The sequence below is a fragment of the Peromyscus eremicus genome, chromosome 1, assembly GCF_949786415.1.
Source record: "Peromyscus eremicus chromosome 1, PerEre_H2_v1, whole genome shotgun sequence".
Taxonomy (NCBI): Eukaryota; Metazoa; Chordata; class Mammalia; order Rodentia; family Cricetidae; genus Peromyscus; species Peromyscus eremicus.
In genome coordinates this window covers 5,214,575-5,241,112 of record NC_081416.1, presented here as the reverse complement: position 1 = coordinate 5,241,112, position 26,538 = coordinate 5,214,575, and the positions used below count along the sequence as shown (strand labels likewise).

The following is a 26,538-nucleotide window of genomic DNA, read 5'->3' as shown; positions in this document are numbered from 1 at the left end:
CGAGACATCTGCAACAATCCGGATTTAATACTAACACTAACGCAACGGAATTCTCTAAAGGAAGGAAAATTCCTCCGGATCCTTTAAAATCTCTTATTAAATTTAGAAACCACTCGATGCTTTTTTTGTGTTACAACTTTCCTGGCCCTTTCCACACTTCTCACACTTTGCACTCTAACACTGCCTGGAGAAAGTGAGAGAGGTTCTTCCTGCAAGCATCACGAAGAGACATTCCAACCCCATCCTGCACTCAGTTCCAGCACTGTCTCTGCCCTGTCTGCAGAGGAGAAAGGAATAATGTCTTGCATTTCCCTTCTCGGGGCAGAGGTGGTGCTGCCCTGGGTGCCTGGGTCCTCACTAAACAGTAGCAGAGAGAAGGAGGAGGAGGAGGAGGAGGAGGAGGAGGAGGAGGAGGAGGAGGAGGAGGAAGGGTAAAAGGATGAAGTGATACTAGTTTCCAGTCAGAGACCAAGTCCAAGTTGGCATGTTAAGAACTACAATAAGTACCACACTTTACTGAGTTTAATTATAGCCCATCTCTCAAGGACCACCTGCTGCCTAACATTCTCCAAATAAAAGCCTCTTATCACTCACTGGGTCACATTTGATAATCACATGACTTCTTTTGTTGTGGGACATTTGTACACTGTGTGAAAACGTATTTGTTGTGATTGGTCTAATAAAAAGCTGAAAGTCAATAGCTAGGCAGGAGGTATAGATGGGACTTCCAGGCAGAGACAGGAAGAAGGAGGAGATAATGGAAGCTTACAGGAGCTGACAGGAGACACTGAGAGGAAACAGGAAGTGCAAGATGGAAGAGAGGTAACACCATGTGACAGAATGTAGATCGATATAAATGGGTTAAAGTTGTAAGAGGTAGTTAGGAACAAGCCTAAGTTAAAGGCCAAGCTTTCAGAATTAAAAATAAGTTCCGTGTCATTATTTGGGAGCTGGCTGGTGGGACAGAGAAAGACTTGTTACATTCATTCAATAAGCTTTTCCCCTAAGAGGCTCAATTTCACTGTGGGGTTTTGGGAAAGATTCTCTTCACACCTGCTTATCTGCCTGGACCAGCATTTGTACCTTTTCAAATGACAAATGACCAGTGTAGTTAGTCTAGCCCCATTTTCATGTGAACAGATAAATGGACTCAAAGTCTATGAGCAGATCAAGAAGATGCCATGAGTTTGGACCTGGGGGAGGCTAGCATTCTGCTTTCACTTGGCCCCGAGAGGTGTCTGTACATGACTTTCAGTAAGCACAGCCCTCAGCATTCCCTTATCTCCACCTCTGTGACTCTGCCAGTACTTACGTCACTAGCAAGTTCATTGGCCTTCTTGGCGTTCCGATAAGCTGGGGTGATCATGGCCGGGAAGCTGCCCTTTCCCCTAGGTTCATCAGACTCTTCTGAGTAAGCCTGGTGAGTCAATCACAAGCTTTGGTCAGTAATGTGTCCTTCCTAGAATGTGTGGTGCTCAGCAGTGACAGCTCAAGAGACTGATCTCAGGAAAGCTCCTCCATACGGGACATTCCAGTGACTGCCAAAGAAGTACCATGTGGTAAATAAGATGCTAGATCCTGGAGCCTGGACCATTACATAATAAATACATAAAAATCTGTCATCCTCCTCCACCTCCTCCTCATCATCATCAATCATCACAATATCAGATAAGCCAAGAGATTCTCCACCCCTGATGCTGTTATTGAATACACATGTGGTTGTATTCCATTGGTCTCAAATATTACTTTGGGAAGCCCAACAGCAGATCTATGCAGAGGGGTGCTTTGACATCTCCATACTGCTCCTCATCAGCCATGTGTGTTGTGTAACCAGAAACCACATAGAATAAAACCTTTTGTAACTTTGTGAGGAGGAACCACATGCTACTATCAGTCTCTGAAATGGGGTAATTGTCCTTCAGTAAACAGATGAAAACATCGTATTATTGGCCAAGTCACCACACTGGTATAGGTTCTCTTTTCAAGGTGCTTGGGATTTGTGCTCTGTATATTGTTTGGACCTAAGTCCAAACCCTGATAATAATATCCATGGCTGTCACAGCTGTAGGGAACAAACAGAACTGACCTTGGAGAAGACAGGCCACTCCCAGAAGTACCTCATACCTGCCCATACTGGTCTGCATATTCCTTTGCCATCTTGCCCTCAGCTCCTCCAACAGAACTAGCCACACCCTTCATTTCTTTTTGATATTGTTGATGGTACCTCACCTGTTCGGAGGGTAAGAAAAAACTCAATGAGTCCTGTTAGGAGAGCCACAGAGTAAAAAAAACATGCTTTGTGGGGCCTTCTGTCTCTGTGGGGGTCTAGGGAGTCCATCTCAGACATGAAGTGGCAAGCCACTGTCACAGGAAAATGGTTGACAGTGATGACGGAAAGGTCCTTCTTGGCTCTGGTAAGCATGTAAAAGCAGACAGGAAGTTGGACTTCCTGATCCAGGTTGAGATCCCGCTTCCTCCTTAACATGGTGCATAGCCATAGGCACTTACATCACTTGCCAGCTCACTGGCTCTCTTGGCTATCTGATAAGCAGGTGTGATCATAGCAGGAAAACTGCCTTTCCCTCTCTGAGCTCCACAGTCTTCTGTGTATGTCACCTGGACAATTCAAAAGAAAACAGTGAATGACCTGCTGCATCACCATCTGAGGGGCTGTCCTCTCAGAGTACCATGAGCCCCTTGGACAGTTCTTAATGTGTGTAATAGCTTACTGCTTGGTGGGCTGAATTCATCTTATCTGCCTGTTCATTCCCAATACCTGGCTCATGAGGACACAGTGTGGCGTTCAGCACATCCCTGTGTTGTACCGGGTGGGGCAGGGGTGGGGCTGTGGGCCAGGGGTGGGGCTGTGGGCCAGGTGTGAGGCTGTGGGCCAGGGGTGGGGCTGTGGGCCAGGGGCATATGTGTGTTCACATGAGGGTGGGTACACACATGTCTGCAGGCTCCTTTGCATATGGGTGTGCTTATATAGAGAGGCCTGAAGGTGAGTTTAGTATATTCCTTGGTTGCTCTCCACCTTATGTATTGAGGCAGCGTCTCTCACTCAACATGAAGCTCTCTCTAATTCTAGCTAGTCTAGCTAGCCAGCTTGTCCCAGAACCCCAGTCCCTGCCTCCCAAGCAACCGGGATTGCAGGCAGGGCAGTGCACTTGTCTGGATTTTGTAAGGGTTGTGGGAATCTGAACTCTGGTCCTAATGCTTGTGTGGCAGATGTTTTGTCTGCTAATCCATTTCTCCAGCCCTCCTACATCATTTCTTACATCACTCTGAAGCTGTCCCCCAGCTTTGGCCCGTAGCAGCTCAGGGGTGTCTGCCACCGGAGTGAACGTGGCGATGCGCTCATCATGGCCTCTCTTGTATTGTACCTGATAAGGAGAACCTGAGTCAAAACCGTGGCCACACCTACTTCAAGCCTCTTCAAGGACCCTGCCTTACAGCTCTCCAGAAGCTAAACCTTCAGACATGCTCAAAACAAACCAAGTCTATGCTCACAAACATTATCTTTGCTGATGTGCCAACTTAGAGTACCAGGTGTTTCTAAGTGTTACTAAATAGCAATTCATGTGACCATTTCAACAATTACATCCAGTGAAACTATTATTTACCACAAACAAGAAGTTGAGGGACAGAGAAGCTAAGTAATTTGACCAGAGCTACACAGCGAATGTTTGAGAGAACCAGGGTTCAAATCCTAAGTTTCTGTCTGTAGAGCCAGAGCCCTTAACCCTCAGGCTATGCCATTCTCCAGGTAGATCCACATCTGTGGAGGCCACAAATGTTTCCTAGTGAGATCTGAGCTTGCTTTACCCAGCAGGGTTGCATTAGAGGATGGCTTGACCACGTGTGTGGTTACCAGGTGATTGGAAGGCTCTGCACTTGGCTGTGCTAGGGGAGGTCTTTCGCTCCACACTCCTTGGCAGTCCTATAAAAGGCCCTTTAGAAGAGATAGGAGGGGCCCGTGGATATTGATTCAGGCCCTCCCAAGGCTATCCTGTGTTTCTATCTGTTTCTCTTCCCTGTATCTTTCTACCTAATATCTCTTATTCCTCTCTCCTCAAGAGTACCCTGGGAAAAAAGTGGGGGCAGGTTCCCCCCCACACATCCACTCTAAGAAAAACCAGCAACCTGGAGAAATGTTTATTTTAGTCTTTGGGTGAGTTATATGGTCTCTGCATTCCTCCCTTTCCACATTTTGTAAATGTGGCCCAATCAAGATGCAGAAGACACACTATAAGGAAAACTTGGTTTTCCCACAACCCTATAAAACATTCTTCTTGTTGTTTTCCTGAATAGCAGGGCTGGCTGCATTCATGTCAGAAGTTAGCATCAAGGGTACACATGAGCCCAGGGACTCTCACCTGGCTGGCCAGCTGGTTGGCTGTCTTGGCCCTTTGGTAGGCAGGTGTGATCATCGCTGGGAAACTCCCCTTACCTTGCTGCTGTTCGTAGGCTTCTGTATAGCCCTGCTGGAGAACCACAAAGGCGTGAGAACCAGTCTGGTCCTGGATGAGAACTCACAAAGTGGCAATGACGTCAGTGACACTGGACTCATGTCATACATGGGAAACACGTCAGTTTCTGGGATAAGTTTGAACATGATCCTTGAATAACACCATCAAGACTGAGGACCCATATTCCCCTAAGTCAAAGGGGATCAGTGTTTAGAGAATATTGTGGGGAGCCTGGTTCAACTCCCTCGGGTGCCCTTGTATCGTAACACGGCCATTAATCCAAGCGACTCGGCCGGAATTCATCTCCAGGGAGAGCTCTACAGCACAGGAAGGAAGACGTCTCATTTTCCCTGCTTACTCTCTGAGCAACCCGAGGGTTAACGTTTCTAATGAGAAGTAGAACCTCAGTGCTTGTGTTTCTCTTTCCTTCTGTTTTTCAAAGGAACAAATCACAAGAGCTAACAATAATTTCCCAAGCAGGGTCTTCCCTGGGGAGAGTGTACAGAGCCGTGTACAGAGCCGTGTACAGAGCCGTGTACAGAGCCGTGTACAGAGCCGTGTACAGAAGGAGCAAGGGCACCATCCTCAGTCAAGGGTTGCTCCAGCCCTCTCTACTCCAGCACTGTCCAAGCGTTCCCTCACAGTCCTGGAGGTGAGAAGTCTAGTGTGGGCCACGGGACTGGCTCCTTCTGGAGCAACAAGAGGAGAATTTGTCTCTTTCCTTTCTCTCTTCCAGAGGCCCTGGTGTTCCTCACTTCTTAACCCGACATGGCTTTGACCTCTGTTTCTATCACTACAGTGACTTTTCTCTGACTCTGGCCTCCCTGCCTACTGGCTAGAGAGAACCTTGTGGGGAGCCCTCAGAATCCAGGTTCTTCCTATCGAAAGACCCTAAACTTAATCACATCTGTACATTGTCTTTGACATGTGAGGGAACCAAGTGATGGGATTCACAGATTGAGACATGGAAGTCTTGGGGAGAGAGGAATCTTAGCTCGACTACCCCCTTCCTGGCTTATGTCTTGAATACTTTTTCTCTGGCTTAGCATGTGACACTATTTTGAGGGTGCCATGGAGCCTTTAGAGACGGAGTATGGCTGTCAAAAGGAGGTCACTAGGGACCAGCCTTTGAAGGTCATATCTACTTCAGGTTCTAGACTGATTTCTCTGCCTCTTGGTAGACATTGTGAACAAGTCACTGCCATGATTGACTGAGCTCCCCTAAACCCATGAGACAAAATCGAACACCCCCTTTGTTTCTGTCAGGAGTTTTCTGCCACAATGACATTAGTAAAGACAAGACAAGGGGAAGGTGTTCTGTCTACCACAATCTTAAAAAGAAAGGAATATGTGAAGGAATTGTTACCTACTAATTGTAAGTGGTTCATAAGCCCTTACCTCACCAAGAGACTGAGCTTCAACCATCCTTACGATCTCAGGGTCTGGCAGAGTTCCTGGACACCAAGTGTTCCCTTCTCGATACCCTGGCCAATAGTCTCTCTATAAAGAAAGCAGGCACACGCATCCAGATACATTCCCTGCATGCTTGGTTGTCCACCTCACACCCCCCACAGCCCACCCCACACTCCCCCCCAGCCCACCCCACACTGCCCCTAGTCTGCCCACACTCCCTCAACCCAATCCAAAACTCCCCCAGCCCACCCCACACTCCCCCAGCAATCCTTCACTATCAACACAATCTAACAGCAAGTTGCTCCTACATGCAGGGTCTCAGCCAACCAAACTGCCTATGTTTTTCAGACTAGAAAACAACCTAATACCTTGGATAACTGAATTCCCTGAGATCGTCTGTTACAGAAACCTCCCAAATGCAATAAAACATTTCTTTGCCCCTCAGTACAGTAAGCCTGGGCAGGGAGAAGTCCCCATTGGCAGGAGGTCTGAGGTAAGTTAACTTTACCCAGCAAAATTTTAAAAACCTACTACTTATTTTGTATCTAAAGATTGCCAATGGGAAAAGCAAAGGAAAAAGAAAAAAATAGATTTTTTCTTTTAAAAATATTTGCTGTAAAACTTCAGGAATAAAACTAAGGAAATAAATAGCAATGAAAAGACATTAATGTGCTTACATATACTTTAGGGAAAATAAAGGATTTTAAAGTAACCTGTATGGGAGAGCAATCAAAAATCAGAAGGCATGTATGCTGGGACAACACAACCTCACTTTTCATTGTCTGTTCTAAGGAAACACCTGCTGTATCCAAAAGAGACTGTGGGAAAGAGTAATTGTTGCAACTTTATCATTTGTAAGAGCAGACAACCCTGCCTACCCTACCAGGTTGCACCCTATATCTGCTCTCAATGGTGTATCCTTAGCACACCTCCACACAGCTGGAAAGGATGCTGATGTGGAGATAGCTCTATAAATAGTATCTGTGGAATGGAAAGACAGCTGGAAAGTAATAATAATTGCTTAATGGAAAAAATACATTGGCATATAATTGTCAATAAAAATAGTAATAGCCGCGATTCTTGTACCTAACGCTATTTCTGACATCTTTACATTTGCCTATTCTTTAATCTTCACAATAGCCCTGTGGGTTAACAAGTTCTTTAAATTTACTTTATAGGTGATAAAATTGTTTTCTGATTTGATTTGAGGCCCTTTCTCCACAGGAGGGAACTTAGGACACACATAGATCTGGCACTGTGACCTGATCAAGACACCAGGGCCAGAAAGGTCATTGGCACTAGGGGCATCCTACTACTGTTCTGAATATTGATGATTATATCCATGGATTAATGATGTTCTCAGCCTTTATCAGACACACAGTGGTTAAGGCACAGACCCATAACTGCTCAAAGTCTCAAGAATAAATGCCCTAAATGCATCTCTATCACCCCCTCCAAGGCTCAAGGAAAATCACAGGAAAGGGGGAAGAAAGAACATAAGAACTGAAGGATGAGGAAATGGGCCACCATAAAAAAAGTCTCTTGCAGCCTGGTGTGGTGGTGCACGCCTTTAATCTCAGCACTTGGGAGGCAGAGGCAGGTGGATCTCTGTGAGTTCCAGGCCAGCCTGGTCTATAAAGCTAGTTCCAGGACAGCCAGAGCTACACAGAGAAACCCTGCCTAAAAAAAAGGGGAGGGGGGGCATCTCTTGGACCTAGCACTCAAGACTCCGGGCAGCTGGCGTCATCTGTACAAGACTGGTCCCAGCAATATCACACCATAGATGGGAGGAGCCCATGACATCACATCCTTCCCTGAGGGACTATTGGCCATTAATGGTTGTTGGGTGAGGGAGTGTCGTTTTTCTCCAGTAGTGTAGCTACTGATTAGTGGTCCACATTCCAGCAAATAATCTCCCATCCATGCTCATGTCAGTAATCTGTCTGTCTGTCTGTCTGTCTGTCTGTCTGTCTCTCTCTCTCTCACACACACACACACACACACAAAACCATGAAAGTAGGAGGGTGACTTGAAGGCTTCAGTGGGTGAGATAATAGGGACATAATAATGACTAAAATTCATTATATATGTGTGTGTATAAAATAATAATAATAATTTGAAAAATAAAAATTAAATGAAGAAAAAATAGTGGCTAAACAGCTCAGTTCAGATCCTTCAGTAAGGCAGTAGGTGTACCCAAATTAAGTACTAGAAGTTGGAGATGGATAGAACATTGAGAGACAGGTAGATGATTGATAGACACAGATAGGAGACAGTTATAAACAGATCTCAGATATAAGCACACAGGAAAGTCTAGAAGGACACCTGCAGGATTAGTAAGGTGGGCACGTGAACTGAGTGGTCTGGGATGGAGACTCAGTGCTATGCGTATTAGAGTCTTTGACATTGAGAAGAATGCAAATACTGTGCATGTACACAAAACACATAGCCCAGGGATATTTTAAGGAACAGGTCATCAATAAACAGGCCACAGGAAGATATCCAAGAAACTGTGTGACTGATGTGGCACACTGGACTGGGGACAAGAAGAGGGGAAGCCATTTGGGGAGGCCCTCACAGGGCCAGGCAGGAGTGACTGAATCAGAGGGGGACAGAGGGACGGGGAGGAAGGACTGGGACCAGGTGAAGTGTCACAGGAAGAAGAGCAACACTGGCCACGAGCTGGGGCCACGCTTCCTGGCGACAGAGGCCCTGTGGTTGGAGGAAAGAACGTGACAAATTTGAGCCGGGCAGATACAGTTGGGGTGCTCTCAGGAAGGACTAGTGGAGGTCTCTGGTGACAGGTGGAGTGACATGGTGGGTAAAGAAAAGCTGGTGGTCTCCTTAGAAGTGGCAGCAATAGTGATCTTCTCTTGCATAGTCCGCATCCTCCTCTCTCCCTCCAAACCACTCACCTCACCCATCAACGGCTGCCTGCTGGGTGTGCCTGCTCCATCCTTGGACTTCATGTCCCAACGGAAAACGGATTTGAACTGCTCACCATCTTCTTGGCCGTTGACCTGTGTACAGCGAAAGCATTGTCAGTGACATTTCCATCAGAGGAGGGAAAGAAAAGAAGCAATGCCTAGCTGAATCGGGACACTTCTGAGTCTCAGCCGTGAGGCATCTTAGCGGTAACACAGAGCTCACCGTGTCAATGTCCCACGGCGGCTTCGTTGTGCCACCAGCCAGGTGACACGTATTGAACTCCTGCCGTGTGTAAAGCTCTGTTGAGCGGTGCGATTAAAAAGCCAGAGGTGACTCAGCCAGCGAAGGTACTTGCCATGAAGCCTGACAACCTGAGCTCAATCCCCAACACCCACATGGCCAGAGGAGAGAACTGGTCCCCAGGAGCTGTCTTCTGACCTCCACAAGTACAGCCAGGCACAAATGCACACACACACACACACACACACACACACACACACACACACACACACACACGTAAATAAGTGGATATGTAATTTTTTTAAAGCTAAATTCTCCACAAACTTAGCACAGGGAAGTCTTCCAACTGGATTCCTTCCCATTAATCTGTCACTCACCATCCATCAGGCTAGATAAAACACTGGCTCTCTGATGTCATGGAGATTGTCTCTTTCGCATTTCCACGCAAGTTTATCCCTTTTCTGTTTTGACTGGTAATACCCTTTCAGTTGCTTTTTGTGCATAGTGTTAGGATGGGAGTCAAATTTCCCCACAAAAATATCTAGTCTTAGCATTCTTCACCATTTAGCTGTAACTGAGTGTACAAACATCGATCTCTCCAACATGTAACCAAAAGAGCATTCTTTCGATATTGAACTGCAGTGATTTTTTTTTTTTTTTGGTAATTCAAACGATCACACATGGGCAACTCATTGCTGGACTTTGTATTCTCATCTACTGGTCTGTCTCAGTGGTCTGTCTCCCTGGTCTGTCTTACTTGTCTGTCTCCCTGGTCTGTCTCAGTGGACTGTGTCACTGGTCTGTCTCACTGGTCTGACTCAGTGGTCTGTCCCAGTGGACTGTTACCCTGGTCTGTCTCAGTGGTTTGTCTCACTGATCTGTCTCACTGGTCTGTCTTTATGTCAGTCCACTAAGTGACTAGGTATTGCTTTCACAGTAAATCTTGAGAACTGGTAAACTAAGTCCTTCTGTTGTATTCCTCAAGATCTCCTAGCTGTCCCAGAGCCTTCATATTTTCACACCAATATTATAGGCGGTCGGCAGTATCTATAAATCACACCATGATTCTGACGGTGATGGCAAAGACACAGATGTACAAATGTCATGCCCACATTCCGATCAATTTGGAGAGCACTGACATGTCAGTACCTTCATGATTTGCGGAAAAGCAAAGGTTTCTTAAAGAGAGCTGTGAAAGGACTCACCATAAGAGAAAAATCAACAAGTTCTTAGGTCCCAAGCCAAGATATCACAATTTGTTGGATCTGAGATGGGGCCCCAAAACTTCAGTTTTTACAAGCTGAAGTTTAAATCCTTAATTTTACAGACAATGGAGAAACAAGGGTAGAGAGAAAAACCTAGGAATTCCAGTTTCCTGTCAAGGGCACTTTCTGTCTATGACTTCCCAAGCCTGCTGCTGCGTAATGTCCGCCACAGACCAGCAGGTGGCTGTCGGTACAGGACTGAGACAACTTTGCACACGTCCCTCACTGGACTGGAAGAGACTGTCATGAGCAGTTCAGAGACTCACGGCTTCTGATACATAGGCCCAGATGAATCTTTGTCTTGGGGGACTCCTTGAGCATGGCAGGATGTTTCACAGCAGCCTTAGTTCTTACCCACCAAATACAATAATTCCTCCCTCCCAACTGTGATAGTGACAAATGTCCCCAGTCAGCAAATGTCCTACGAGGGTAAAACTACCCTGCTAGAGAACCATGACTTAAGGAATAAGCAACATGTCACCGAAACAAGAGGCTCTATGCCACCTTCAGAAAGCTGCCTTGCTGCCCTTGCCCAACACTGTGAGCACCAAGTGAGAGTCACAGCCACACCAAGGAGTAAGAGAGGGAACAGCCAAAGGCTGGAAATGCCACTGGGGATCATGAGCAGGAAGTTCATTCTCTGAACAGCAGGGAGCTGCAAGGTAGCATTTCTAGAAATTCCATCCACTCTCAGAAAACAGGAAGTTCTAGCTTAATAACTATTTATTTTTCCAAGTGACATTTGTGAAGCAGAAAATCATAGACCTATGACAAATGCCAGCTTAAAGTCTTTACCCAAATTTCCCATCATTGGCGCATGCCTTTCTTTTGAATATTTTAGAACATAAGCAATGCATTTATTTCTTTTTGAATTGGCCATATCTCTCAGAGAGGTGGAAGGGTAGTGTTGAAAATTCATTCATCACACACCCTTCGGTAGTTCAAAGATTTGAGGTCTAGAAAGGACATGATTGTTCATTTCAATTTTTCCTAATAAAAAAATAGGAGAAAGGGGTCTCAATAATAAATTGCTTATATGCACACATACTATACACACCATACATACATGTACACATATACACATGTACATACCATATTCAACTGTACATGTGCACACACATGTATATCCATGAACAAAAATGCATGGTGTAGTATTCCAATGTACAAACACATATGCATATAAATATACATGTACATACACATTTATACACAAACATACCCACACATGCATATATGCATACCACATACATATATACACATATGTGTATATACATACATACCACAAAGATACAATACACATGAACATATACATATATACAGCAGTGCATGTATCATAGATCTGTATGTACATGCATGCCTAGTCACACTTGCTAGCACCCATACACACTGACCATGTGCAAACATATGAACACATACACATTGTCACATAGTCATAGATGTGAACAAATAGACACACTCAGGCATCCCAGGAAACTGGCATTCCTGCCTGTGATCTAAAAGAGAATGATAGATTACCCTGGCACCCTGCCAGATTAGGTCAGTCATACACAGTTAAAAGGGAGTGAGTCCACGGCCACCCAAGGAAAGGTAAACACTGTGTGCCGTGTTGTATAACTGTAAGGTAGCTCTGCCAGGCTTGAGGGAGGCTAGGAAATGGCGGAGAGTAGACACAAACCAACAGCATTCTGAGGGAAAGTTCTTCTCCCTGTACCTAACTGCAGAAACATCTGGATACATGAAGTTTTAATTTTTCTGGCCTTTGCAGTTTGCCACCTTCCGGGTATGTACACAAGTGAGGCAGTAATATGGACTCTGCAGCCAGACAGATCCGGATTTGTACACAGATGGCAGTGTACAGGTTGCATAATGTCTCTGAGCCTCAGGTTCCTCTCGGGAGAACAGGACAAGAATAGAACCTGCTCTGCTGGGTAGTAATGTGTGTGGAGTGATGTAAGCAGCCTCCCGGTCAGGGCCACGCTCTTGTTACACACAAACAGTGCAGAGCGCTTAGGGAGGGAGGTCTGCTCACAGCAGCTGCAGTGATACACGCAAGGACAGCGGCACTAACACGCTTCCTTAAGTCCAGTCCAGTGAGTCAGCCCAAACAGGGGTGGCACCAGGAAGGGAGTCTCGGGTGAAGAGAGATTACTAGAGAGTCCTCCACCTGCTGGGTAATTCCTAATTTTAGAAATCGGCCTAAATCCCACCCCACAGAGCCATCTCATGGGCCAATGATTCATCGTATTAATAGATGCAACAGTTCCAACAGCTGGGTGGGTGACAGAAGCAAACTGTTGGACTCATGAACACACCACCCTCGTCCGCCTAGCCCTTGAACTCCCCTCCCAAAGCAAACTTCATTTCTCAAAATATCTCTGAGCTGTCCCCCACATGGGGGACAGTGAGATTACAGCCACTTCTCAGTTCAAGGGAGTTCTACCCCAAAATACTGCCGAGGGAGAGAGAGAAGGGCTCTTTGGAATCTTTGTCAGCTCTGTAAATTTTGTTCTATGTATTAACTACCTAGTATATGTGAGGCCTCTTATATAAGGCGACACCACTGTGTCCTGGCTGGTGGCTGGCCAGATACAAAGATCATGTTCGAATCAAGGACCTGTGGGCTGACCTCTAATGTTGCAGTAAGACAAAGAGCAGCATTAGTCACTTATGAGCACTTTGCGTGTGTATGAGGAGGAAGTGAACTGGTCGGTATATAGACAGAAACAAAGATCAGCAGGAGTCTGAGCCCAGGGATTTCCCTTACAGGCTATTTCAAAATGCAAAGCTAAGTGACTTACCCCACCCGCGGCTTCCACAGACTTCTTCAAGGTTAGATTTAAAGGCGTGTGGTAGACGCTGGTGAAAGTGTTGTTCTTAGGGTTATGGCTGCAAATGCAATGCAAATGGAATTAGTAAAGTGCTTGATCCAAGGGGTCGAGTGACTTCTTAGAATACTGGTCTCTTTTAAGATGGATGAGCACAAAACTCAAGAATTCAGCTCGTGACTTCCCACTAAATCTTATCCCTCAAAAACATCAAGTAAATTTAACACATGTAACATGGAGATGAATTTTCACTGAGGACAGTCATGGATCTGGACATCATTTTAGAGGAACTTTAAAGCCCTGTCTATGCGTATCTTCAGCAGTTACACTGATCTGCAGGTTTTATAATCTGACATAGGGTTATGGTGGGTGGGGATGGTCTTTCCCCTAAAGTCCCACTAAGGGCTCCTCCGTGACTGGATCAGAGTGAGCACTTTGGGGGAGGTGCTCTCAGAGTCCAGCTTGGAGCTTAGAACCAATCCCTCAGTTGGCTACTTATCAACAACCAGAAGTCAGGCCGTGGCGGCTGGGTATCAGACACTTACGCGTGACAGTATGGTTTTTTCTGGTGACTCACGAAGTTATTAACAGAAAGCATCATCTTGCAGACTTCACAGTGGAAACATGCTTTGTGCCATGTCTGAAAGGCACAGAAAAGACCTGGCAATTAGTGGTCTTCGTCTAGACTCAGGGCTCACAGACTTTAAGCTAAAAAAAATTGAGAATTATGGATAAAATTAAACTGAAACTCATGAGCTATACACACGAGTAGAAAATGTTAAAATGAAACGGTATTTTTCTTGAAGCAGCACAAAAGATATAGAAATGAACAGAACCTAAGAAAGGTAGAATGAGTCCTTCCCTTATTGTTCAATGGAACTCCAGAGGTGACGAGATACATGTCCCAGGTATGTCATTCTTCCCAAAGACCACAGAAGTTCTCCACTGACCTGGTCTATACAGCTGATCTTCTCCGCAGGGTAAACTCCATAGCCACACCTAGAGCAGGCCTGCACATTCATCTTGGAGTGTGGGAGACGGAGAAGCAACAGGCAAGGCCGAGCAGAACCACAGTCAAGCTGCTCACGCGTTCAGATCAAATCCCACCACTATGAAGCTCCGCGGGACGCCTTGAGCCTTCGCAATCCAAACTCTACTTTCCTCTGCTGACCTTCTGCTCTGGAGTCCTCAGCTGGCTGGTTTTTAAAGCTGCCACTTACTCAGGGGACAATTTTGGCGACTCCGTCAGCACGCATGCGTCTGAGACAAGGTGGAGGTATTTTGAGTTGATGTGCTTCTCAAAATAGAAAAGTTAACTCATAGCAGCATCATGTTTATGTGGATAACCAAATCTTGGTGTGTGTGTGTGTGTGTGTGTGTGTGTGTGTGTGTGTGTGTGTGTGTGTGGTCAGACACTTGGGCCTGATGAACACTAGCTATGCTCATACTCCAGAAAAGGACTCTAAAGAATAGACATACCCCACTCCCTCTGGGAATCTAATTAGAAAAGCTGGTTGTAGCTCCTCTGACTAATGCAGACAGGACATCTCCCTAAAATATGGGGACAAAAGAGGATCGATTCACCCTCCTGGAAGCATAAACGCCAAATTTGAATCTTATCTATTTTGCAGTAACAAAATTAAGTACTTACTAAGATGCTCATTTGTGTTTAACTTTTACTGGAATTTAAAAATAAATAAGGACAAACAAGAATGCTTGGTGTTTGGGCTTCTATATTTTGTCCTAGAATATTCCTAAAGGCTTTTTGTTCATTCCCTTGTTACAAAGGTCCTCACAGGGGTAGCTTGGTGACAAAAATCCGTCCTCCTGGCTTTGGGGAGTGTCCACTGCCCTTAGTCTCTGCTTACAGTCAACCTCAAGGTTTTCAGAGACACATTCTCTACAAAATGACTTGTCCCCACCAGGACCTAACTGCTTCACATGTCCTCTACCTGATGTTTAGTCTTACAGCAGTTACTGCTGCCTAGCAATGCTAACTATGAATGAATCTGCTGTTCCAAGTGTGTCGCCTCCACCAGAATATGACGCTATAGTCTGTGGTCCGGGGTCTAGAATTAGGCCTGTCCTTGGTGCTCAGTTAGAGCTAGTAAACTAACGGAACAAACTTACTGCTCACACTGAAATACCTACAGAGGCCCTGTGAAGTCCTAGGCAACTGTAAGACCTCGAATGGACGCGCACGTGCCCCATGCACAGTGAGCAGCACTCCTCAGCCAACAGAAGTCAAGGGACTGTTCATCATTGCCTAGTAGTCTCGTTTTCCCACGGAAGCCAGAAATCTGGATTTACACATGGAATTTCTTTTAAAAATATTTTTACATAAAACATCAGGAGTGGAAATATTAAACAGGGTTATAGTCAGTACTTTCACAGCAGGGTATCAGCTTGTGACCTTTGGCCTCTGTCCCTGGAATCGAAGCTAGGTGTGGTAAGGACAACCCAAGAAGCGGAGGAAGCTGCAAAGCAATAAGCAGACTGGGGTGGGGGTGGACGGGTGTAAAACGGAAAGTGGGTGGGGCAGGAGGAGGGACTCCCAGCAGGAACTCCAGGCTCAGGTGCCTCCCACAAGGAATCCACTATCCTGGTAGCAGGATTGTCCCCAGCAATGGAAACAGAGACCTGGGTGCTTTGTTGGTACCAGACTTCTCAAGCCTGACTCAGGAGTTAGGTGGGAGCCTCCAAACCATGAGAAGGAATCAGGGACAGTTTCACCTATGGGAAAAGCTAAGAGCATTTCTACCCTGTCAAAGGCTGGCTGTACCCCACAGCTGCTCCATCTTCTCCGTCCCACTTGTGAAAACAAGGATTGCTGTAATGGAAGATGTCCGGTTCCATCTGTGCCACTGCTCCTGCTCCACGAGTTCCAGGGTGACAGCCACACGTAGACCCGGAAGTGGGACAGTCTACGTAGAAGAAAACACCTATTGCAAGACAGATGCAGGCCTCCCTATGTTATGTCTTGGAACCTCTATCCCAGTGTGATATTGGGAGATGGGGCCTAACAAGAGACAACTAGTGAATCAATGTCACCACTGAGACACTGGGGTTGTCTCCTTCCCCTCTCCTTCTTGCTCTCACCCGTCTGCCAAGGGATGACACAGCAGCAGGCCCTTGCCAGATGTCAGCGTCGTGCCCTCAGCCAGTCTAATCTCCAGACTATGAGGTAAATGTAGTTCATCGTGAAATGCTGAACCCTAACTATTATTGTAGTGGTAGAAAACAGGGTAAGACAATAGGGTCTGCACTTGGCTCACACCATCTTTCTCCAGTTTTCTTTCTTAGTCCAAGCCCTGGCCCCCTGACTCCTTGACTATCAGGCCACGAAGCCAGGAAGCACAGGGGTTTCCTCTCACCTCAGAGAGTGGCTCAGACAATATGGGCCTTAGCCTAGGTTCTCCAAACAACAAGCTGAGGCAAAGGCCTCTGGTCACGGACATTATTAGGAGAGCACTTTTATTATTATAAATCAGGAATCAGAGTGAGGAGGCAGGAAGTGAGAGGACATAGTTGGTGTGAAGTTGGTCCTCAAGGTGACCATGACCCTTATAAAATGCTTGGGACCAGAAGTATTTGGGGTTTCAGCTTCCATTTTAGTTTAGAATATTTACATATTTTATGAGATATCTTAGGTAAATAAGTCATATATAAATATGGAACTCATATTTCATACACGCCTTAAATACACAGTCAGGAAATAATTTTATGCATATTTTTAATAATTTTGTGCATGAAGCAACATTTTCTGGTGTGGAGTTTTCCACTTGTACCATCATGTTGGTGCTTACAAAGTTTTGGACTCTGGATTGGGTTTTAGGGACACTAAGTCCTATAAAGTGCATTAGCCCATGTGATCTCCATCTTTTTGGGGGGGGCACATGTGTTAGCCAGCTTTTTATTGCTGTGAGAAACATCGGAAAGAAACGACTGGAAAGGAGGAGAGCTTTGGGTTGGGGTTTCAGAGGGCTCCTTCCATGGCTGGATGACTCCGTCGCTTTAGACCCAAGGGGAGGCAGAAATACAGCAACAAGAGCTTGATGGAGGGAAATGGCTCACCTCACCACAACTGAGAAGACATGAAGGAAAGAACCAGAAAACAGACACATCCTCTGTCTTAGCTGCTTTTCTGTTTCTGTGAAGAGACACCAGGACCAAAGCAACTTAAAATAATAATAAATAATAATAAAGCATTTTATTGGGAGCTCACAGTTCCAGACTGCTGGAGTCCCTGAGTGTCATGGCAGGGAGCATGGCAGCAGGCAGGCAGGTGTGGTGCTGATCAATAACTGAAAGCTGACATCTTGAGACCACAACCACAGGCAGAGAAGAGACAGAGAGAGACACACACAGAGAATGTGCTAACTGGGAATGGACTGGGCTTTAGAAATCTAAAGCCTGGGCTGGAGAGATGGCTCAGAGGTTAAGAGCACTGACTGCTCTTCCAGAGGTCCTGAGTTCAATTCCCAGCACCCACATGATGGCTCAGGTGGCTCACGACCATCTGTAATGAGATCTGGTGCCCTCTTCTTGCCTGCAGGCATACATGCTGTATACATAATAAATAAATAAATCTAAAAAAAAAAAGAAAGAAAGAAACCTAAAGCCTGCCCCCAATGGCACACCTCCTCTAACAAGGCCACACCTCCTAATCCTTCCCAAACAGTGTCACTGACTATCCACCAAGTATTCGAACATATGAGCCAATGGGGGCTATTCCCATTCAAACCATCTCCCCTTCAAAGGTGTGTCCCCAGTGACCCCTCATCCTCCAACTGGATCCCATCTCCACATTCCTACCACTTCTCAGTCTACTCAACTGAGACCCCATCTATGGGCTAAATCACTCATTAGGTCAAAGCCCTCATTCCCTAATTGCCTCTGGAATGCCTTCTCAGACACACACAAGAATATGCTTTATTAATTTTCTAAGCATCTCTCAATCCAATAAAACTGACAATTAAAATTCTCAGTCATACTATGTGAATGACTGCCAGAGGAAGGAAGGAGACAGAACTGACGATCAGCCCTTGCTGGTGAAAGCTCATGAGTATTAATTCTCTGTGTGACAGAGGTCCCAAAGCAGCCTAGCCCTCAATACCAGCAGGTAAATTCCATGGCAGCAGAAAGCCATGGACACTGATACTTTGTTGGGATAATCTTCTTGCACACTGTGTGAAGATGCATCTCTGTCCTTCCTCACCTGCCTAAGGCATCTTCTGACTGGTTTAATAAAGAGCTGAATGGTCAATAGCTAGGCAGGAGAGGATAGGTGGGACTTCCAGGCAGAGATAGGAACTCTGGAAAGAATCTAAGGTGCAGGAGATTCACCAGCCAGACACAGAGGAAGTTGGACATATGGTACTGAGAAAAGTTAATGAGCCATGTGGCAAAACATAGATTAATATAAACATTTCATATTAATATAAAATATATATTATATAAAATTAATGGTATAATACAAAAATAAAATTAATTAATATAAATTCATTTAAGTTTTAAGGGCTAGTTGGGAACAAGCCTAAGCTAAGGCCAAGCTTTCATACTTAATAAAAACTCTCCATGTCATTATTCGGGAGCTGGCAGTCCAAAGTAAGACCCATTACAAATACTTGTATCCATGTGAAGATAGCCAGTGCCCATAGAGCCGAGGCTGGGCTGGCACCAGAAACACAGTCTTTCCCACCCTGTGAATACACAAATGAGGCTGAGGGACTCTAGAGCAGCAACTGAGAGGGCCCTGCTTCCCTGTCCAGTCAGCAAAGTCTAGCAGGTGGGTCTGATGATGGACACAGTGTTGTCGACCCTTGGCCGGATGCTTCTGTCAACACCATCCACTTGGCTTTGGCTTTATGTCTTGACTCACCAGGAGCTTGTGTCGATGAAAACCTCCACGGGCTTGGTGGACAAGAACGACTCTGTTCATCATGTGACAAGGGATTTCCTTAGAACTTAAGTACATCGTCCTTTATTCACCTTTTACGTCATCCTGTTGAGGAGGGGCCCCTTGATTCAGCTAATCAAGATCTTTTTATACCTTGCATGTGTCACCAGAATAGAGTGCTTTTCCTTACCTCTGAGTCATTTCCAGCTCTCTTTGGGACTATAGACACAAACTGGTTTTGAAGTGTCAAGACAGCTACTGGTCACTGTTGCTCAGATTAGAACAAGGCTGCCTGTTCTGTGCTGGCGGTTTATATCTGTCTTGGTTTAGGCCTCCCTCAAACTGGAACTTGAAGCAGGGACTTGGGTGCAGGAAAATACTTAAGAGTTGGCAGGGGTGAGGGTTTGAGGAGAACAGGTCAGGGAAAGTCAATCCTCCATATGTTCTGTGCTATGGATGACTGAGGCTGGTGTTGCTGGGGACTCTCTGAGGAACTGTATAGAATGTACCTCAGAAATGTGCCACAGATGTGGGAGGGGCATGCCTAGGACACTTATCTACTCAGCTGTCGTCTGCCTTAACTCCCCTACACTTTCAAAGTAGACCTATCTAGGAAGCTAAGTAAACGCTGGGATTGGTGGCATGGATGGGTGGGGCTAACACTGGGCATGAGTGGGTGGAGCTAACATTGGGCATGAATGGGTGGAGCTAACACTGATAAGTGACGGAATGAGGCACTGGAATTGGAAATTAGAAATAGGAAATTGGTAAAGAGTTTATATGAGCCTCACTCACCATAAGCTTCCATGGTGCTGTGTGGTGATATATTGTGTACCCTAATAAAATTTACCTGAAAATCAGAGAGACAAAGGAACAAACCACCTCTTATCTCCAGGATTCCTCAGCCTGAAAAGCCTCAGCCAATAGGCCTCTAACTAAATGAACTTCCTCAGCTGAAAAGGCTTTAGCTCCTGTCTCTTCACACCTTATATACCTTTCTCCACCCACCATATCACTTCTTTCTTAGTGCTGGGATTAAAGGTGTGTGACTTCCCAAGAAAAGGCAGGAGATCTCAAGTGCTGGGATTAAAGGTGTGTGCCACCACTGCCTGGCTCTGTTTCTCTCCTAGACTGAGTCAATCTCATGTAGTCCAGGGTGGCTCTGAACTCACAGAGATCCAGACAGAGATCTCTGCCTCCTGAGTGCTAGGATTAAAGGTGTGTGCCACCACTGCCTGGCCTCTATGTTTAATCTAGTGGCTGTTCTGCTCTCTGATCTTCAGGCAAATTGTATTAGGGTACACAGTATATCACTACAGTACTGTTCTTCTGAGCTGAGAGTTCAATCCACTCCATTTGTCTACTCCTCACTCCTCTGCACCAGACACAACGCCGGTGTGGGAAATCCACACACCAGGTCTGTGTCTCTTAACTTTCAAACTTTTCAATCAGACCTTCCATCACAGCCTACAATACAACAGCTATCACTATAGCACACTTGCAAAGGACATGATTTAATTTGCTAATGCTGTCATACAAAGTGCCTAGAGGAGGCGGCATAAGCCACAGAAACTCACTTGTCACAATTGTGGGTGCTCAAATCCACAATTAAGGTATCAACAGGGTCAATTTCTCCTGAGACAGCTCCACTTGCAGGTGGCCACCTCTTTCCTGTGTCCTCACAGGTCCCTTAATGTGCCTCTGGGTCCTAATCTGCAGCTCTAACAAAGACAAAGGTTATGCTGGGTTACAGCCACAGTGGCCTCATTTTACCTCTGTAAAACTCCCATCTTGGAGACAGCTCAATGGTTAAGAGCTTGTACTACTACTGCAGAGAAACTGAGTTTGGCTCCCAGCCCCCACATAGTCCCCACATGGCTCACAACTTCCTGTAACTCCAGCTCCAGGGGGATCTGTAGTACTTTTCTGGACTCCGTGAGCATCTGCACACACACACACACACACACACACACACACACACACACACACACACATGCTCTCACATGCATATACACACATTTGAGATTAAAAGAAGTATATTTTTTTTAAAGACACTATCTCCTGTGGTAATATATTGTGTTCCTCAATATATTGTGTACCCTAATGAAACTTATCTGGGGTCAGAGAAGAGAACAGCCACTAGATTAGATATAGAGGACAGTCAATGGTGGCACACACCCTTATTCCTAGCATTCTGGATCTCTGAGTTCAAGGCCATACTGGGAACAGAGTCAGGTATGGTGGCACACACCTTTAATCCCAGCACTTGAGATCTCATGTCTTGCTTGGGAAGGACACATGCCTTTAATCCCAGGAAGTGATGGCAGGAAGCAGAAAGGTATATAAGGCATGAGGACCAGGGACTAGAGGCTTTTGAGCAGTTCAACTGAGATTCCCTTCTGGTGAGGACTCAGAGGCTTTCAGTCTGAAGAAACAGGATCAGCTGAGGAGTTGGCAAGGTGAGGTGGCTGTGGCTTGTCCTATTTCTCTTATCTTTAAAATTTCATCCCAATATCTGGCTCTGGGTTTTTTACTACTAAGACCTTCTAAGATTCGTGTTACAATCTCCATGTGCAGATAATTCTGAGGTGCTGGAGGTTAGCACTTCAGATTTGCGGCTGTCATGTACCGTAAGCACACCATAACAAACATAATGTAACAGCACAGCACATTGCAGTTCACAGAGCTGAAATAAGGGGCTTGTCCCAGTTGATTTTCTGCTGCTGTAATAACACTGACCAAGCCAACTCAGGGGAGGAAGGGGTTAACCTGGACCACATTTCCACATCACAGCCCATCACAGAGGGAAGTCAGGGCAGGAATTTAGGCAGGAACCTGGAGACAGGAACTGAAGCAAAGACCATGGAGGAGTGCTGCCTACTGGCTTGCTTCCTGCTCCTGTTCAGCTAGCCTATTTATAACAATTCAGGCCCACCTTCCCCAGATGGGTCTCTCACTGTGGGTTAGATCCTCTTCCACCAATCAGCAATGGAGAAAATGCCCCACAGAACAACCTAATGGAAGCAATTCCTCAGTCAAAGCTCTTTCTTGGTTGACAACTAAGAATAGCCATTGCAAGGACAAGGAAAGTTTCTGTCACTGTTGTTGTTGTATCTTTACTCTTTTGACTCTTTGGGGGCCTGCCACTCCCAAATAAATCACATATGGAGGTTTATTCTTAATTATAAATGTCCAGCCTTAGCTTGGCTTGTTTCTGGTCAGCTTTTCTTTCTTTCTTTTTTTTTTTGTTTTGTTTTGTTTTTTGGGACAGGGTCTCTTTGTAGTTTTGGTACCTGTCCTAGATCTTGCTCTGTAGACCAGGCTGGCCTCGAACTCATAGAGATTCGCCTGGCTCTGCCTCCCAAGTGCTGGGATTAAAGGAGTGTGCCACCACCCAGCACAGCTTTTCTTACTTTAAAATTATCCCATCTACTTTTACCTCTGGGCTTTTTCCTTCTCTTACTTCTGTAAATCTTACTTTCACTTTTACTCTGTGGCTGGCTGGGTGGCTGAGTGGCTGGGTGGCTGAGTAGCTGGGTGGCTGTGTAGCTGGGTGGCTGGCCCCTAGCACCCTCCTCTCCTTGTTCTCTTGCTCTTTCTTCTTCTCCTCCCAGATTTCTCCTTCTATTTATTCTCTCTGCCTGCCAGCCCTGCCTATCCTTTCTCCTGACTTGCTGTTGGACATTCAGCTCTTTATTAGACCAATCAGGTGTTTTAGACAGGCAAAGTAACACAGCTTCACAGAGTTAAACAAATGCAACATAAAAGAATACAACACATCTTTGCATCATTAAACAAATGTAACACAGCATAAACAAATGTAACACATCTTAAAGTAGTGTTCTATAGCATGTCACCTCCTTTGATGTCTCCAGGGCTGAGGTCCAAACCTTGTTGGAGAGGGCATGGTTGAGACTGAGTATATATCCAGTGGAACTTGCTAGAAGTTCCTTTTCTAGAACTCCACGGAAATTGATACTGTAGGTACCAGACAGAATTGGTCTCATCTTGGAAAGCACTTCAAGAGGATACCAAAGGAAGTCCCTGGCTGTGGAGTGCTTTTTACCACAAGCTGGCCTGTGATACACTGGCAAAGAGGGTCAACCTTCTCTGCAGGGTACAACAGGCACTGAGACTACAAGCAAAACCTTCTGTCTCATAAAGTCTCTCCAGCCCCGCCCCCGATCCATAGTCCTAACACTGGCATACAAACTACTTAAAGGGCCCAAATGAGTTTTCAGAGAACAGACAGGAGATATCTGGAGTTGAGGGGCAACCATGAAATCCTTCTGTAGGAAAAGAAGGGATTCTGCCTGGGCCCTGAGCTTCCCACATGAACTTCTCGCATAGCAGAAGGCCATCGGTATCTCAGCAGGAGCCTGAGGTTGGGTCTAGGTCTGTGGGTACAGACAATGACATTTCTGCTAATATTGGGGTATCTCTAATGGAGTCCCGTGTAGTTATAGTCTGACCAGAGCCGTCTTGTGCAGTATTCGATAGAGAACATCACTGTGGCGCATCTGAGAGTGAGGTAGGTGCCCTGCAGGTAGGGATGGGAACTTCCTAGCAGCATGGATACCAGAGGGGGCTAGAGAGACAAAGCCAAGAACAGCTAAGAGGCCAGGCCTAGGGAGACATCCTGACTGCTGGCGAAGGTCTGAGAAGTGGGGAAGAGGCTTCCATCCACCATAGCCTCTTAGTACAGACCATAATCTTACACAATGACATGGTTGGGAATAGGAGTATAACTCAGTGGTGGACTTCTTCACTCCGAGACCCTGGGTCAAGCCATCACACCACCACCACCACAATAAACAAACCAACAAATAAATAACACAGGTGGATACGGCACGGGGAAGAGGTCGGGGTGGGGGAAGTGGACTTGGGAAGAGGAGGCATCAGGTGTGGGGAGGATGGACGGAGAGTCCTGGGAGAGACAACTGGATCAGGGGCATCTCTGGGGTGAGCCAGAAACCTAGTGCAATGGAAACTCCAGGGTATCTATGAGGGTGACCCCAGCTAAGACTCCTAGCAATGAGAGATAAGGAGCCTGAACTGGCCATCTCCTGTAACCAGGCAAGACTTCCAGTGGAAGGATTGGGACACTAACCAAGATACATAACCTCTGACCTGCAATTTGCCCTGCCTACAAGATATGCTGGGACAAAGGTGGTGCAGAAATTATGGGAGTGGCCAACGAATGACTGGGCCAGCTTGAGACCCATACCAGGAGAAGGAGCCCATGTCTGTCACTGCCTGGAGGGCCAGGACCCAGAAGCTGGACAGCCCAGAAACCTAGGACAGAACCAAACAAGTCTGGCAAAAAAAAAAAAAAAAAAAAAAAAAAAAAAAAAAAAAAAAACAATCAAAGAAATGACTCCTAATGATATTCTGCTATACTCATGGATTGGTGCCATCAGAGAGGCTTCACCCAGAAACTGATGGAAACAGATGCTGAGACCCACAGCCAAAACATTAGATGGACCTCGAAAAATCTTGTGGAAGTGGGGGAGGAAGGATTATAGGAGCCAGAGAGGTCAAGGACTGTGGTGATATTTTATTTGTGCATCCCAATAAAGCTTATCTGAGGATCAGAGAAAAAAGCCAGCCACTATATTAAACATAGAGGTCAGGCAGCGGTAGCACACACCTTTAATCCTAGCATTCAGGAGGCAGAGATCCATCCGTATCTCTGTGAGTTCAAAGCCACATTGGGAACAGAGCCAGAAGTGGTGGCACATGCCTTTAATCCCAGCACTAAGCATGGAGGTCTGGAGGTCTGTACAGACAGACAGAAAGTGATGTAGCTGGGAGGAAAGAGGAAATAAAGTAAAAGGGCAGGGACAGAAAGGCATATAGGCATGTGTATACAGGGAGTAGGTCTCTTTGGCTGAGGATTTCTAGCGGTAAGAAAGTGGCTGGCTTCTTTCTGCTTCCCTGATCTCTAAGTTTTTACCCCAGTATCTGGCTCCGGGTTTTTTATTAATAAGACTGTTTAGCAATTCGTCTTACAAAGGACACCACAGGAAAACACAGAGTCACATGACCTGGGCTCATGAGGGCTCACAGAGACTGAACCAACAACCAGAGAACTCGCATGGGACTGACCTGGGCCCTCTGTACATGTGTTGCAGTGGTATGGCTTGGTCCTCTTGTGGCAGAGGGAGAGGGGATGGGAGTGCTGTTTCTGACTCAGTTGCCTGCTCTTGGGGCCCTTTCCTCTTTCTGGGTTGCCTTGTCCAGCCTTAACAGGAGAGGAGGTGCCTAGTCTTGCTACAACTTGATATGCCATGGCTGGTGGATATACATGGGAGGCCTGAACTTTTCTGAAGGGAAGGGAAAGAGAGTGGATGTAGGGGAGGCTGTGGGGGAGGAACTGGGAGGAGAGGAGGGAGGGAGGGGAAACTGTGATTGAGCTGGGGAAAATTAATAAATTGATTAATTAAAAAATAAAGTATTATGAACAAAAAATAAATAAGTAAATTAAAAATAATTACATGATCTGAAGGTGGGAGAGCCAGGAGAGACATTTAGGAGAGAATATCATTTGTATTCAAGTTGCCAGTATAATATTACAGAGGGAGAGTAGAGATAGGTCTCTTCCCTTTTGTGTTTCCAGGAGTTAAAATGTTGATATTGTAATAATCCAGCCTGGGAGCAAATAACTGGCCTTTCTCACGCCAGCCCACAAGAAAGAAGAGAGCGAAGCCTTCCCTTCATACCACACTACCTCTCCATCTGAGCCAGCTGTGGATTCCTGTAGGCTGATGTGTCATGCATGCTGTAACAGGGTGGAACCTTCCTGTGGATGGAAACATCACTGTCTTTCTAGGCGACAAGACGCTGCCTGCACCAGGCTTTTCCTTTGGGGCCACCAACCAGCTCCCAAATCATGACACGGAGACTTATTATTAGTTTTGATACTCAGCCTTAGCTTAGCTCTTATTTTAATCTGTTTCTCTTTATCTACATTTTTGCCTTGGGGCTTTTACCTTTCTTTCTTTCTGTATGTCCTACTTTCCTGATTCTCATGTCTGGCTGGAGGCTGCCCAGCTTCTGGCCCCAGGAGGGTCCCTCTCTTTCTCTCTCGTCAAGCCTAGATTTCTCCTCCTACTTGTTCTCTCTGCCTGCCAGCCCCACCTATCCCTCTCCTGTCTAGCTATTGGCTATTCAGCTTTTTATTAGACCAATCAGGTGCCTTAGGCAGGCAAGGTGAAACAGCAACACATCTTTACATAATTAAACACATATTCTTACATCATCAAACAAATGCAGCATAAACAAATGTAACACACCTTCACATAGTTAATATTCCACAGCAATGTTAATGCTTCCTTGCTTAATCAAAACAATATTCCACAACACCTGGCTCCTTCACTTACCAGCCGGACATGGGCAACTTCTCAAAGCCTCATATTCCTTATCACCAAATGAGCAGAGATGCACTGTTATGGTCCCTTCCACATTTCAGGGCTAACCTGGAAAAGTCTAAGTTTACA

At 45.8% G+C, this 26,538-nt stretch overlaps 1 protein-coding gene across 1 annotated transcript in view; it reads right to left on the bottom strand.

The window, feature by feature from the left end:
- Nrap (nebulin related anchoring protein) overlaps nt 1–14,162 on the bottom strand; it is a 71,398-nt gene extending 57,236 nt beyond the window's left edge. The window contains 10 exon segments of the mRNA XM_059245869.1: nt 1,313–1,417; nt 2,125–2,229; nt 2,509–2,616; nt 3,279–3,383; nt 4,377–4,481; nt 5,868–5,969; nt 8,798–8,902; nt 13,114–13,201; nt 13,686–13,780; nt 14,091–14,162. Of these exon segments, the coding sequence (XP_059101852.1) occupies nt 1,313–1,417; nt 2,125–2,229; nt 2,509–2,616; nt 3,279–3,383; nt 4,377–4,481; nt 5,868–5,969; nt 8,798–8,902; nt 13,114–13,201; nt 13,686–13,780; nt 14,091–14,162 (990 nt within the window).
- Nucleotides 14,163–26,538: the final 12,376 nt, after the last annotated feature.